This window comes from Carassius gibelio, chromosome A6 (assembly GCF_023724105.1).
Source record: "Carassius gibelio isolate Cgi1373 ecotype wild population from Czech Republic chromosome A6, carGib1.2-hapl.c, whole genome shotgun sequence".
NCBI lineage: Eukaryota > Metazoa > Chordata > Actinopteri > Cypriniformes > Cyprinidae > Carassius > Carassius gibelio.
In genome coordinates, this window is record NC_068376.1 from 16,253,352 (window position 1) to 16,269,068 (window position 15,717).

The following is a 15,717-nucleotide window of genomic DNA, read 5'->3' on the forward strand; positions in this document are numbered from 1 at the left end:
AGTTGTTGGTACCTATTGTCTTCCATGTTATTTTTTCCATTCTTTGCAAGTCAACGGCTACCAGCAACTGTTTGGTTATCAACATTATTCAAAATATCTTCTTTTATGTTCAACAGAAGAAAGAAACTCATCAACTCGTTGAGGTTGATAAATGCTAAATGTTTTTGGGTGTACTATCCCTTTAAGACACTTCTGCACCAATTCACCATTTATAAGACATTTACAGCCTTTAGGACAGTTTGCCCTCATCCATCCAACACAATTAACCTGTTAATACATAAGACGATTCAAGTGTTCATTTTGTGAGGTTAAAACAAGTTCAACTGAGAATAATTTTCCACTTATGTTGGTTAAACCACCTTCTCACTACAGCCTGGCCTGAAGTTCTAAAAGTTCACACAAACATACCAGCACAGAGACTGAGAAGACCCCTCCTGAGAAAGATTTATAGACATACAGCAAACATGGTCTTTGGCATTCAGAGCGCGTGTTATCAGCAGGGTGGGGTCAGCACACAGATCACTGACTGAGGAGCCCCACTGCTTCAAATCAACTAGATGTGACCACACAGAGCGAAGAAAAAAAAAAAAACACCAAATGGTGTGATTTAAAACTAGAGGCTTCCTGAAAAAAAAAGGGAGGAATAAACGTCTGAAAGCCAAGGTCACCACAAGCTTTAAAGTGCAACAGACCATAAATCATAAAGCTATAGGCTAGTCTATATCCAGAAGAAATCATATCATTTTCAGTAGCGGTGGAAGCAAAAAACAGAAAGAAGTGCATCACACTTCTACTAACATTTATTTTGATAAATGATACTGATAATAGTGATGGTGTCTCTATGGATGCTATATGCTATGTGCACAATGGGTTAAAATATAAAAATTACATTTTAAAACATGTCATAGTAAAGAAAAACAAAAGCACAGACTAAACACACACATTCACTATGAATATATGAATTAGATTACATTTAGGCCTATATCCCATTACAACAATTCCTTTAGAGTAACTACTCTCAAATGTCGTTACATCTTTAAATCTACATTTAAATTTTCAAAAACAACTAAATGCATATTTAATATAACAAAACATGCATTTATTCAGAACAACTGCTTTTTTATTGTGCTCATTTAGTGAAGTCTGTGAAGTTTAATGAAAACAAGCCTTTTTTGCAAAATGAAAAAAACTTAACAGTTGATGATTTTTATTTTATTTTTTTCATTATGGATTATTATAATTTTTGTCCATCAGTTGTTGTAGGCCTAGATTCTTTCTCAAATGATTCTGGATAAATCATCAACAACAACAAAGTCTGATTCTACGTTATTATGCATGCACATAGTTTTTTCATTTTGTAATTTTAGTTTTTTTTTGTTTTTGTATTTTAGGCTTCTTTTTGGAATTTTATGAAGAATATCACTGACGATTTGCACCTCAACATAATGTCTGTAAAAAGAAAAGTATGATTCCTTGTGACTCTTTGAATCAAAACAGAATCAATTTATGAGGTACCCAAAGCCAACCTCTAATAAACACATGACAAAAAGGTAAATAAAATGTGTTTAATGACTATGTACAAAACAATAAACCACTGGTTCTTACGAAGAAATGGACGATTCCAGCTACGCACACAGACCCCAACATCATTCTCTCTAAATAGCACAAAACCCTTGAAGCAATCTAAGGGGTCCAGAACTGTCTCAAAATATACATTCCCACGCAAAGATATAAAGCATCACAAAGCTCTTCTAACAAGAGGAGCCTGTGAATGTGTGGAAATCAGTCCAGCGTTTAAGCTAGTTTTGGCAGGGAAGAGCTCCATTCAAGGTAAGCCTGATATCAGATAAGCATTTGTTAATCTACTGTTGAATGAAGGCGACTCAGACTGAGGCCATGGTGGTTTGAAAATAACCAGAGTCAAAGACATCAAACATCTACTTCCTTAAATTCAACCAATCAGAACCACACATCAAATTAAGAGAGATCAAACCTGAACCTGTTGTGATATCTGCCTGGGAAATTATTTTGGTATGTTTTGAAATTTGTTATAGGGGATTCCTATTTAAACTGACTGGATTTTGACAAACAATGGTAAATGTGACTATATCTAAATGGTCACAAGGACGGAGACGAAGATGTAAACTTGTTTTAAGAGCCAAGAACCTAGTGTGACTGGAGAACAACCTCACCTTCTCAGCTTTCTTAAATATAGCAGTGAGAGACAGGGAAACTTTTATGTGCCGTCTCTGGAGAGTCCTGTAAAAGCTTTGGCTGGCTAAACACAGAAAGTAATGCAGCTAAGAGAAAAGGCAGGAGTTGACTCTGAAGACAGACAATGCCAACAACATGAGTCAGAGACGGGGTGGGGGGAGGGGGGGAGGTGAACATATACAAAAATAACTAGTGTTGTCACCAATGTCGGTCCTGAAATTTGAAAAATGTGAAGATCCCAGCATTTCCTGCTAGCATTTTAGCCAATCACAGACATATCTGTCGAGCGCATGAACACAACGACCAATCTGAGATGTTTGTAAGTCCACTCAACAACTGTTAAAATGCGAATTGAAATGCTGGCATCATCACATTGAAAAAATTCAGTACACCGATACTTTTGACAACACTACAAAGAACAAAAACATTTAATATGGGTTTTTCTCCCATATTAAATGTTCCACCCAGTGAGAAGTACCTGGCTTTTGAACAAATCCATTCACAGGGAACACAGAGGCCACACTGCATAACAAACTAGAGGCTGACATTTTTTTCGTGAATCCCGCGGGATGGGAAATAAAATCACTATTAATCACATGAGTGGGACGGGTCAAGAAAAAATGTCAGTTGGAGTGGGTGGGACCGGGCATCATAATAACACAATGATACCCAACTTCATACACAAATTTACCCTTTATATAAATAAACTGTATATTTACATTTTTAACTTAATTCGAGTTGCCCTTTCTCTTTATGCTCTACTTCTGCTTGCTCTGGTGTGGCAGGATAAATAAATGACGTATGAAGTCCATGATGGACAGATCATTAACGGCTTATTAACATCCAAACACTTGCCTATCATTCATCCACCTCAAATATGATTTTCATCTGAAAGATTTAAAGGTGCTGGTCATATAATTAGAATATCATCAAAAAGTTGATTTATTTCACTAATTCCATTCAAAAAGTGAAACTTGTATATTATATTCATTCATTACACACAGGCTGATATATTTCAAATGTTTATTTCTTTTAATTTTGATGATTATAACTGACAACTAAGGAAAATACCAAATTCAGTATCTCAGAAAATTAGAATATTACTTAAGACCAATACAAAGAAAGGATTTTTAGAAATCTTGGCCAACTGAAAAGTATGGACATGAAAAGTATGAGCATGTACAGCAGTCAATACTTAGTTGAGTAAAAGGGCTCCTTTTGCCTAAATTACTGCAGCAATGCAGCGTGGCATGGAGTCGATCAGTCTGTGGCACTGCTCAGGTGTTATGAGAGCACAGTTTGCTCTGATAGTGGCCTTCAGCTCTTCGGCATTCTTGGGTCTGGCATATTGAATCTTCTTCTTCTTCACAATACCCCATAGATTTTCTATGGGGTTAAGGTCAGGCGAGTTTGCTGGCCAATTAAGAACAGGGATACTATGGTCCTTAATCAAGGTACTGGTAGCTTTGGCACTGTGTGCAGGTGCCAAGTCCTGTTAGGAAATGAAATCTGTGTCACCATAAAGTTGGTCAACAGCAGGAAGCATGAAGTGCTGGAAAACTTCCTGGTATACGGCTGCGTTGACCTTGGACCTCAGAAAACACTGTGGATCAACACTTGCACATGACATGGCACCCCAAACCATCACTCACTGTGAAAACTTTACACTGGACCCCAAGCAACATGGATTGTGTGCCTCTCCTCTCTTCCTCCAGACTCTGAGACCCTGATTTCCAAAAGAAATGCAGCAGTCCAGTCCTTATTTGTCTTTAGATGCTTCTGACACTGTCTGTTGTTCAAGAGTGGCTTGACACAAGGAATGCTACAGCTGAAACCCATGTCTTGTTCTTGAAGCACTGACTCCAGCTGCAGTCCACTCTTTGTGAATCTCCCCCACATTTTTGAATGGGCTTTGTTTCACAATCCTCTCCAGGGTGCGGTTATCCCTATTGCTTGTACACTTTTTTTGCTTTTTGCTTGTACACCTCAAAACACTTCTACAGTTGTGAATGATTAGTAAATAAATACATTTTAATGTTTGCATCACATAACCAGATCCTTATTTATAGTTTTTTTGAGGTAGCAAACTTTCTCAGTAGCTCACCTGGTAGAGCATTGCATTTCTGTGAAACAGTGTCATCACCTGACAAAAGCAAGCTGAAATTGTATTTTTAATAGCCCATTTTAAATGCCTTTTAATTATGTTTGCTTTTGTTCAAACTATTGATTAGGTTTAGGGTAGGGTTAAGTGTACATTATTTTAAAATATGATAGCACATTAAACTTTTAGTTTTGAACTTTTTTAACTGCACATTTCATTTTCAAACTGCTAGGATGCGTACAAGACATATTTAAATAAGAGGAAATCTCTGAAACTGGTGTTCCTCAGTGCGGTCAGAGTTGGTTCAATGAAATGCAAAACTGGACAACAGTGAAGCAAACAGATAGAGAAAAACTGAAACTGATACTGCAGATTCACTCTTTCCCCTTGACATTCTGAGTTCCCATCTGCGAAAAAACTAATGCAATTTTATTAACAATCTTTCTTTTTGTGGAGCACTTTGAGTGGCATTTATTGTATGAAAAGTACTAGTATTCAAATAAATATTTATTATTTTGATTAAAACTACAATGCATCAAGTTTCCCAGAACATTTTAGTTTGTTACTAGTTTCAGTATTTCTTCTTGTTTAGTGATTAATTTAAGATTTAAACTGCCTTATAAAAAAAAAAGGCTTTAGAGGTTGATTCATGATTCAAACTCTGTTTAAGTGAATTGAAACACTTAAATCAGATTTATTGATTATTTAGCATTACATGCTTGTAATATAACAATAATAGTAATATACAGAAATATTAACCTGCATTATAGACAGTATTAACCTAAGCATGTAATGCTAAATAATCAATAAATCTGATTTAAGTGTTTCAATTCACTTAAACAGAGTTTGAATCATGAATCAACCTCTAAAGCCTTTTTTTTTTATAAGGCAGTTTAAATCTTAAATTAATCACTAAACAAGAAGAAATACTGAAACTAGTAACAATTGGCAATTGGCTAATATTACGAGATGCGCATTAACGATCGGCCGATCGTGATCGGAGCACCCCTAGAATTGACGTGCTACATATACGCGCTAAATGATATTCTATGTTGTATTTTCCTGTAAAAATAACGTAGTTCCTTAGTCGTGGGTGGAACTAATGTGCAAACGGCAATCTCATTGGCTGGTGCTCACCTACTGAGCAAATCAGTTTGACCGAACGCAGACAACCTGATTAATATTCATGAATCCATTACTGTTCTTATTAACAGAAGTAATATAATTATTATTATTATCATCTTATCAGTATTATTGTTCACTTTTCCTTTTTTTTTTTTTACAGAAACACTGAATGATCAACAAAGCACCACCACCAGTCCTAAATTCCGTTAAAATGTCAATGCATTTGTATACGGTTACCAAGCTTTAATTATAATTACTAAAGATATATTATTAAATAATACTTGATTATCCAGATATCATATTATAATGCTTGACTGACAGTTAAGAGTGTAATTCAGGTATTTAAAAAGCTGTGCCATTTTAAAAACACTCTCTCTCTCTTACACTCTCTCTCACACACACACACACACACATACATATATATATATATATATATATATATATATATATATATATATATATATATATATATATATATATATATATATATATATATATATCAGTCTGGCGAGTAAACTAAAAAATTTACTAGCCAATGGCGATTGAATTCCCAATGTGTCCGTAGAGGGTGTATTAGCACATATAACTGGAAATTATTAAATATAAACTATGAATTATTAAAAAGAGAATAAGAAAAAAATCTATTTTTTTAAATAATATATTTCTTTTTTTTTCATATTTATAATATTTCATTAACTATTATTGATATATCCCTATAGTTCTAGTGTCCATGTGTTCTGATTTACTTTTGCCAATGAGGGTTTGAGCATCACCCTGTGAGTTTTATCTCAGAGTTCATCCTATTATGGTTTTACCATGACCCCAGCACCCACGACAGTGAAAAGCCTTTCCTCTAACCCACTAGCTTAAGTACCTCTGCAGCACTCACAGCAAACACATAAGCCAATAGACCTTGTGCTCTGACACAGATCATTCAGGTAACATCTTACACAGGGTTCTTTATAGAACTAGATTAAATGGGAATATATGTCAGGTGACCTACCAAGTAAAAATGAAGATTAAAGGGTTAGTTCGCCCAATTTGCAAAATTATGTCATTAATAACTCACCCTCATGTTGTTCCAAACCCGTAAGACCTCCGTTTATTTTTGGAACACAGTTTAAGATATTTTAGATTTAGTCCGAAAGCTATTAGTCCCTCCATTGAAGCTGTGTGCACGGTCTACTGTCCATGTCCAGAAAAGTAAGAAAAAATGAATCATTCGATGTAACCAGATATTTTTGAACCAGTTCACCAAATCGAACTGAATCGTTTTATTCATCCACAAATGACTTAAGCTGTTAATTTTTTTAATGTGGCTTCCTCTGAGTTCAAACAAACCAGTATCCCGGAGTAATGCATGTACTCAAACAGTACATTGACTGAACTGCTGTAAAAAGAGAACTGAAGATGAACACCGAGCCGAGCCAGATAATGACTCGTTCATCTTTCCAATGAAACATGCCCTCATCTTCAGCAAACAAACTGAAATATTTTTAGTTCTGCTTATGCCAATGTGTTTGACATCAAACTTTTAAAAAATAATCTTTAAAGAAAATAAAAATGTGCTTATCTGTACAGCATCTTCCCTAGCTACACAAAGACTGTGGCATTTCTAAGCTAATGCCTCTCTTCTTCAGTAACACAGGCGATTTGGCCCCAGATAAGGGCCAGAGGATACCTATCCAACACTCCAGCCAAAACCAACCTGCCGGAGTCCCTCTGAACATACAAACTAGTACCATTTAACTTGCTGGGTTTCAGTTGTGCCTCACTGCAATTAGATGGGGAGGAGACACAACCCAAACACAGCAATCACACAATTCCCTCTCAAAGCAACAGAATGACACGAGTTTAGAAATAATCCTGTTCACAAAAGGCCTGATTCACAACCATTTACACTTTCTATACTACTTAATATGCTTATTTCCTCCTTTGCATTGTTTTCACCTGAATCATTTTGTTTGAAACATTGTGTCCTCAGAATGACAGTTGTTAGAGTACAACGCCTAGACTGTCACACAACTAAGTGAGTAAACAAAGGTTTTAACTCCCGATAGTTAAAAGCCAAAAGATAAAAATATAACATTATATTTAAAGGAACAAGTCTTTTAAGAAATAAACATATCAAATTTTGTTGCATCCCCAATGATGTGAAGACGATCAAATTAGGCAACAGCTGGACTAAAACCTTTAAATAAGGCAAAATATCCATTTACATGACCTTCAATTTGCAAAAAGCCAGTTTATAATTATCTAAATTAATTCTTAATAAAATCAAAATTTGCCTATTGCGCCTTGTATATCTTGAAATTATAATGAGTGTTTTTAGAAACGTGTTTGTTTCATAAAAGCAAGCAAACAAACACTGACGTTGCCATACAGCATTCAATGTTTCAGGGAGTTGCCAGGGTGGAATCGTTCAGGATATGTTACTAATAATAGATTTTACTCCAGATTTCCCCCCATGACACAGGCACGAAAGAAGAGGTTATGCTCCACAGCTTCTACATTTATTTTGTGTGCACAAATACACTCCTGTTTAGACAGACGTTGTAAATCATTTAATATTTCCTTCATGAAAACAGCTCTCTTTTGAGAAAACGAAAGGACGTATTAGTGCATTTTAGGCAGTGTACAAAAAGGAATCTAATTTCATTTTCAAATAGTAAACATATAGCTCTATTGTACATATGCAGATGAATAAACATAACAATAAGGTCTTGTTAGTTAGTAAAAAAGATTATGCGAATAAGCACAAAGAGGTACAAAACATTGAGTAATGCCATCTGGAGCTATTTATGCAAATACAATACTATTATACATACAATACATTTCATATGCAACATAAATGTATAGTTTAATCACTACATGCTGGGATTGAAGTAACAGTTGGTCTGTGTGTCAAAATTTCTAGGCCACATTTAACCCTTTCAGATACAGTTGAAAGTCACTATATAATGCTTAAGAAGAGTTGAATTTTTAATATAGTGGGAAGATTAAAACCAAGGTAACGCGAACATAGTGGGTTAGTAAATAAAAGCGCGCGGTTGGTAAATAAAAGATCTAATACTTCTCTCACCTGCACGGGATCGGCCGCCATCTTGCCTCTTAATAACTTTGAATCAAACTCAAGAGAGCAAAACGGGGGAAAAGTCAGTAAGAAGTTAAACCTCTTCACTTCTCTCCAAGTAAGCTCGTATTTCTTCCTGATTCTGAAGAAGACACATCGGATCCACGACTTGGGCTATTCCACAGCGCAGCCGGTAAACTTCCCAATTCCCATGACGCTGCCCAAATATCCTTGTTTGATATATAAACAGCAATTGTATAAAAAGCTTTCAAAGTTTCGAGAAACCAGTGCAATAGTTTTCAGGGTAGAGGGACGTGGAAACGCGAGTGTTTTGAACGCGTGTATTGCTCCGTTCCTCTGCTCTCTCTCTCTCTCTCTCTCTCCCAGCTGGAGTCAGATCCTACACTTCCAGTCATGTGATCAGAGACTATCTGCTAGCGTTTTCCCATGAGCGTCCATCCACGCTGCCAAATATAGAGTTTGATCATTCTTATATATTTACTAGATGAGTGTATCAGATTACATCAGCGCTTTAATGTTTGACAGTTACTGAGACACAGCAGAGAGTATTTCCTATGCATTTGTGAAATTACATTTTTACACAAGACTAGCTGGTGCTCAGTGTTTTCTGTAGGCTTCAGCCTGTCAAAAATGTGGAAATAGATGTTTTATAGGCTATATTGTTTATTTATTACATTTATACAGAGTTTTATGTACAGTACAAGGTATATGTAGTAATGAATAATAATAATATAATAATAAATAATAATAATAATAATAATAATATATTATATTAAATAGGCCATAATAAACTATAATATAATAGGCCTGTGTTATAGGGTGCCTGTGTAATAGGGTTATATTATATTATAAATTATTTATTAGCCTATTTTTTAAATAGCTTTTTTTAATCTCTCTCTCTCTCTCTCTCTCTCTCTCTCTCTCTCTCACACACACAAACACACAAACAGTACTTCTGTTTTTCTGCCTTTTTTTTTTTATCAAGCCAAGACACAAATATAGTATGTATGTAAATCATTTACTTTTGACAGTTGCGTAATGAAATGAGAACAAAAAGTAATGCACCCATTGTAAGGACTGTAAGCTTGATCCATTCATCTCGTCATGTTGTCTACTCTCCTCTTTATCGATGAAAAATATTTTATTTGATGAATGATATTTTAGTTTAGTTTATTATATATATATATATATATATATATATATATATATATATATATATATATATATATATAGATAGATAGATAGATAGATAGATATCTCTGTACATTTTTCATAAATCTGTTCATTCTGTTTTTCTTCTGTTTTCTGGTCAAACTTTGGTTTGAATTTGGTTGATACCATGGGGAATCATCTCCTGTTTGAAACCTCTGAAACCACCACTGGCTTTCTGACTTCCCAGCTCCCAAAGAGCTAAGAGCTAGACACTTCCTGTGGTAACAATTGGGCTTCCTGTGTAAGGCCATGTGTTTCTCTATCATCCATGATAATCTGCAGTTGATTTTATATAGGTTACACCAATATGCTCAGTACAGGGGTTTAGATATTGGACTAAAGCATGAAATGTCAATATATCATCCCAGGAGTTCCTCTTTTAGAATGACAGAGTATTGTAGATTTCTATTACACAGTTAATCAAATGAAGACTCGCTGTTCTGCTGTATGAGGAATCATGTGTTACTGTTCTGATAGATTTGTCACTGAGATAAACTTTTTGTAAGCTTTTAACAACTTTATGGAGAAAAGAGTATTACCATAAAAGCATAAATGACACATTAGCTTTGTGCATTCACAAGGGAAACCAGTAAAACCAGTCTCTGGGGCAACAGGGGTATTAATAGAATTTTTTTTTTTTTTTTTTTGCAATGTGAGCAGGTTGGTCATGATTCATGACTCATGAGTAATCAAGAAAATCAGAGATGCGTCATACTGTGCATAAGGGAGGGATTCAATCAATCAATCACCTTTATTTATATAGTGCTTTAAACAAAATACATTGCGCCAAAGCACTAAACAACATTCATTTGGAAAACAGTGTCTCAATAATGCAAAATGATAGTTAAAGGCAGTTCATCATTGAATTTAGTTATGTCATCTCTGTTCAGTTGAAATAGTGTCCGTTTTAATTTGCAATCAAGTCAATGATATCGCTGTAGATGAAGTGACCCCAACTAAGCAAGCCAGAGGCGACAGCGGCAAGGAACCGAAACTCCATCGGTGACAGAATGGAGAAAAAAACCTTGGGAGAAACCAGGCTCAGTTGGGGGGCCAGTTCTCCTCTGACCAGACGAAACCAGTAGTTCAATTCCAGGCTGCAGCAAAGTCAGATTGTGCAGAAGAATCATCTGTTTCCTGTGGTCTTGTCCTGGTGGTCCTCTGAGACAAGGTCTTTACAGGGGATCTGTATCTGGGGCTCTAGTTGTCCTGGTCTCCGCTGTCTTTCAGGGCAGTAGAGGTCCTTTCTCTAACTGTACTGTCATACCTGAGAGAGACACATGCCGGCTCGAATAGGGTTAACAGCTGTGCTTTTAGATCTGTACAGTTTTGACATATTTTGCTCTCCTTGCTTCTTGAGTTCGCATAAAGGCACAATGAAGAACGACATAATTTAGTCTGATTTAAAAATGACCTGAGAGCTGTCATTCTCAATGGTTGTTTGTGTGACTGATTGAAACATTGTATCACGCACACATTTACACACAATATGATCAGACTCATGTACTGCAGCACATGCACTGAGTATAAACACTGCTGAATACTATATTCATTTCAGTGTTGGGAATAACAGTGCTATCAGGTACAACATTCACATTAGAGGACTAAATTCTTCCATCTGACTTTTACCATGTCTTTTACGCCATCTAGTGATAAATTCTACACTTAAGCTTTTTCATTGAGACATTCATTTTTTTTTTAAATGTAATAATGTTAGCTGTTTTAAATGACATTATGAATTATAAACTTTTATTATTATTATTATTATTATTATTATTATTATTATTATTATGAATGAAGTGGAACCTTAAACATTAACAGTTTTGCTAAATCTTTTATTATTATTTATTAGTATTTTTTCTGTACATGTATTTCTTACTTTATATTCATATTACAAAAGGCACAAGTAATTTATATTTAAGAATTAATCATTCGAGTTATTATTATTGCTTATCACATCTAAACAACAACAACAACAACAAAAAAGCTTAATCCATGTATTTGGCCATTACTATGTATTTACGCCATCTAGTGGTAATTTGTAATATCACAATTAAGATTTAGTTGGTTATAGTTTTAAATGGTTTTATCATGATATACAGATTTTTTTTATAATAAAATTAATAAAATAACAATGATTCTCACATTTGTATTCATATTGTTACACATTAAATTGATCTCTATTCAATTATAATATTAAAGTATTAATTTAGCATTAATAATCAGTTGAATGTAACACACAGTAAGGAGTGAAATTATTTATTTGATATACAAATTATTATTAGATTTTATTATTATTTATTTGATGTATAAACAGTGATTGTATAAAAAGCTTTCGAAGTTTCAAGAAACCAGTGCAATAGTTTTCAGGGTACAGGGACGTGGAAACGCGAGTGTTTTGAACGCGTGTATGGTTAAAATAACAATAATTCTCAAATTTGTATTCATACTGTTACACATTAAATTGATCTCTATTAAATTATTATGTTAAAGTATTAGTTGAGCATTAATAATCAGTTGAATGTAAAAAAAGGAGTGAAATTATTTATCGAAACATAATTCATTATTATTTTTAATTGTTAATAGTTAAATTATTTATCATGTTTGTGCCCGTGAAATTTAAAGCAGCAGGCCTAGTTCAACCAAAAATGAAAATTCTGTCATCATATAGTCCCTCTCAAACCGTTCCAAACCTGTATGACGTTCTTTCTTCTACAGAACACAATACATGATATTCTAGAGAGTGTTGGTAAACAAACTCTTTTGGCGAACTTTGACTGGAAATTTTTCTGTTAAATGGAATTCCACTGTTGGGTGAAATATTCCTTTAAACCTATTTGTGAGCAGATCACACATAAAGCACACAATGTGTTTGATGCTCTACCTGTAAGCAATGGCAACCTGACTTCAGGGTTAGATGATTCCTCCTTTTCTCCTCTCTTATAATATTAATGTCAACGATGATTCTGTCTACTATAAATTCAGTTTTCAAGGGTTATCCTAAACTAAAACCAAAATTATATATACATCTATACATACATACATATATATGTATATATATATATATATATATGTGTGTGTGTGTGTGTGTGTGTGTGTGTGTGTGTGTATATGTATATATGCATTTTCTTAATTTAAATAAAATAAACTATATTAACCATATTGTAACAATATTAATTTATAGCCTTCGCAGGGACAAATTAGAAGCATAATCATAAATGGATAAAATAATTTCCTCTTTAAGATGTTTCTGATATATAAGAACCAACTCTACTAAACTCTGCTTTAAAAACATGTAATCTGAGAAAAATCCACTCCATTCCCCCTTTTGAAATCTATGCACACATAGACACTTAATTAAGACATAGCTGCCCCGAATGATGTAAACACAGCCTGTATGCCTAGAATGATGACTATCTGCACCGAACAATTAAAGGCATTCATCATGGTCAATTACAGAAGAGCATGAGATGTATTTCTGTTCTCTTGGGTTACATCATAAATCACATTTGGTTATGTTTCATTGTATTGTAGAGTTTGCATGCTTTTGCATATGTGACAGACCTTCTGCAAACACCACATATGAAGTACAATCTGTTTTTACGTTTTGAAACTTTTGAACTCACACCATGTTATATAAGGCTGTCATTTAATAAAACATCCAAAACGCCGTTTTAATTGAGCTTTTATTGAAAATAGCTCCTTACATATACCTTTTTGGTTTATTTTAACATTCTTCTACATGTGGCAAATGAAAGTGATTCTAATTCGATTCGGATTAATGTTGCATCTGGCAAAGAGCTGAAGCAAAATAACCACCAAAAAGCAGTTCAAACCACAGCAGGTGTTGACCATTCATCCACAGGTTTTCATAACCATTTCCCCAGCTCATTTATTCGTAGCTTATGCCAGATATACATTTTTATACACATGAAAACCGTTTGCCATTTTCATCCTTAATCCCCTTTGAATGTGAGTGAGAGATCAATTTTAAGACACCACAGCTGTCAATGTCAGGGTTAAAGGGAGCAGCACCTAATTTAAGCTCCATATTAACCAGAGCAAATAACAAATGTAAAGAATTACCCGTGTCACCTCGGATGCTCAGAAATAAGGTAAGCAAACCCTGGTTTACCAGATAAAGCTCCTCGTTCATGTTTCTTTTTACCTGTAAGTTGAGATATTTCTGATTTGAATGAGTTAATAACATGAATTAAATCCCACAAATGATTACAGCATGCAATATCTGTCAGTCACTTTGCAATGTGTTTATAAACTAACAAAGAAAAAATTAAGAGAAATAAATATTTGCATTTATATATTTATGTTTTTACATTTATATCTTTATACACATAATTTAGCTCCACTATCTTAAAGCTAGTTTTAATAATCAATATTTTTTTTTTTTTTTTTTTTTTTTTGTGGCTAATATGTATAATTCCCCCCCAAAATGAAAATTCTATTATGATTTACTCACTCTCATGTAAAGTCAAGTCACCTTTATTTATATAGTGCTTTTAAGTGTGTCAAAGCACTTCACAGTTTTACAGAGGAAAGGCAAGATTAGTTCATGTTGTAAAATATTATGAGATGTGAATTCCCAAAAGCTTGGTATTTGTAAAAAAAAAAATTTAAACATAACAAGCCGAAATGTTTAAATGATTCTTGAAAAATCAAAGTTTTGTTCAAAAGCATATGAACCAAACAAAAATGCATTGCATTTCTACTTACCACATGTGTTTAAAAAGACCTTTCCTTGTCTGTTTTGTGCATACTCTTGTTTGTCCCTGACCCATCTGCTGTTCAGCAGGATGATTATTTCCTTGGGTGGGCTGACTAAGCTATTGTTGTTCTGATCTTCCCTTTTTTCCAGTTTTGAATGTGCCTCATTTTGAACTGGTCGAGAACACAATGTGTAATCACCGATTTCTCTTCTTGTTTCTTTTTGCAGTCTGAAACAGATGGCAGTAGTTATGTTTATCAAGCACGGTACAGGCCGGTGTATGAACAAGGATGTTGTGACATTCATGAGTTCTAGCTTACAAATCCGCCACCTAAGCCGTGACGCACAGAACACACCTCATGTTTATACACACTGAGTCAACTCAGACCACCAAAAACTGCATCAAATATTTAGACGAAAGCAGATCTGTTTCAGTGCATTCAGCTGCCAGGGGAATTAATGCATTTTGATGTTTTCCATGCTTAGGCAAAGCTGTGAAAGGCCTTCTCTCTTGAAAAATTTATGTTTGGTCTGTTTAATTTGGCCTCAGTGGATGCACATTGATTATATTATTAAAAATATAACACTCTCTCCACCCTAATGGTTTCATACTTTAGAGTTTCTTTTCATGCAAACTTTGGCTTGGCTAGAAAATTCTATTTCAACTTTTCAACTTCAAAATGTCTTGTTAAATTAAACGTGTTACTTGTGATTACTTTGTAATTAATCGTGAAATTTACTAGCAATTTCTGAGTGAAAGATGCATTGTGTCTGCGCCAAATGTTTTTCAACATACTATGAAAAATGTGTAACCAAGCTATATATATATATTTGTATATATATATAAACACACACTTTTTTGTGAAAAGTGGGTTCATCCCATAGGTGTAATGGTTTTTATAATGTAGAAACTGTATATTCTATCCCCCTTCACCAACCCTAACCCTAACCTTAACCCTCACAGGAAACTTTGTGCATTTTTACTTTCTCAAAAAAAAAAAACTAATTCTGTATGATTTATAAGCGTTTTGAATAATGGGGACATGGGCTATGTCCTCATAAGTCACCCTCTCGTTGGAATACCTCCCTGTCATTATACAGAGTTGTGTCCTGATATGTCACAAAAACAATAGCACACACACACACAAAACAAACAGTGATTGCTGCAAAGAAATCGGATTTGCAAAATTCTTAATTTAATCTCTAGAGGGCGATATTGCACAATGAGTCACACAAACCGATTCTGTT

The 15,717-nt window shown here is 34.4% G+C and overlaps 1 protein-coding gene across 2 annotated transcripts in view; it reads right to left on the minus strand.

Moving 5' to 3' along the window:
* The window catches only part of LOC128015534 (serine/threonine-protein kinase N2-like), a 45,895-nt gene extending 36,960 nt beyond the window's left edge, over positions 1-8,935 (minus strand). The window contains exon 1 of one of the 2 annotated variants that reach the window (XM_052599417.1): positions 8,523-8,935. In XM_052599417.1, the coding sequence (XP_052455377.1) occupies positions 8,523-8,543 (21 nt within the window). In that variant the 5' untranslated portion in view covers positions 8,544-8,935. The remainder of the gene's footprint in view (positions 1-8,522) is intronic. The other variant, XM_052599416.1, reaches the window with a different exon arrangement.
* Positions 8,936-15,717: the final 6,782 nt, after the last annotated feature.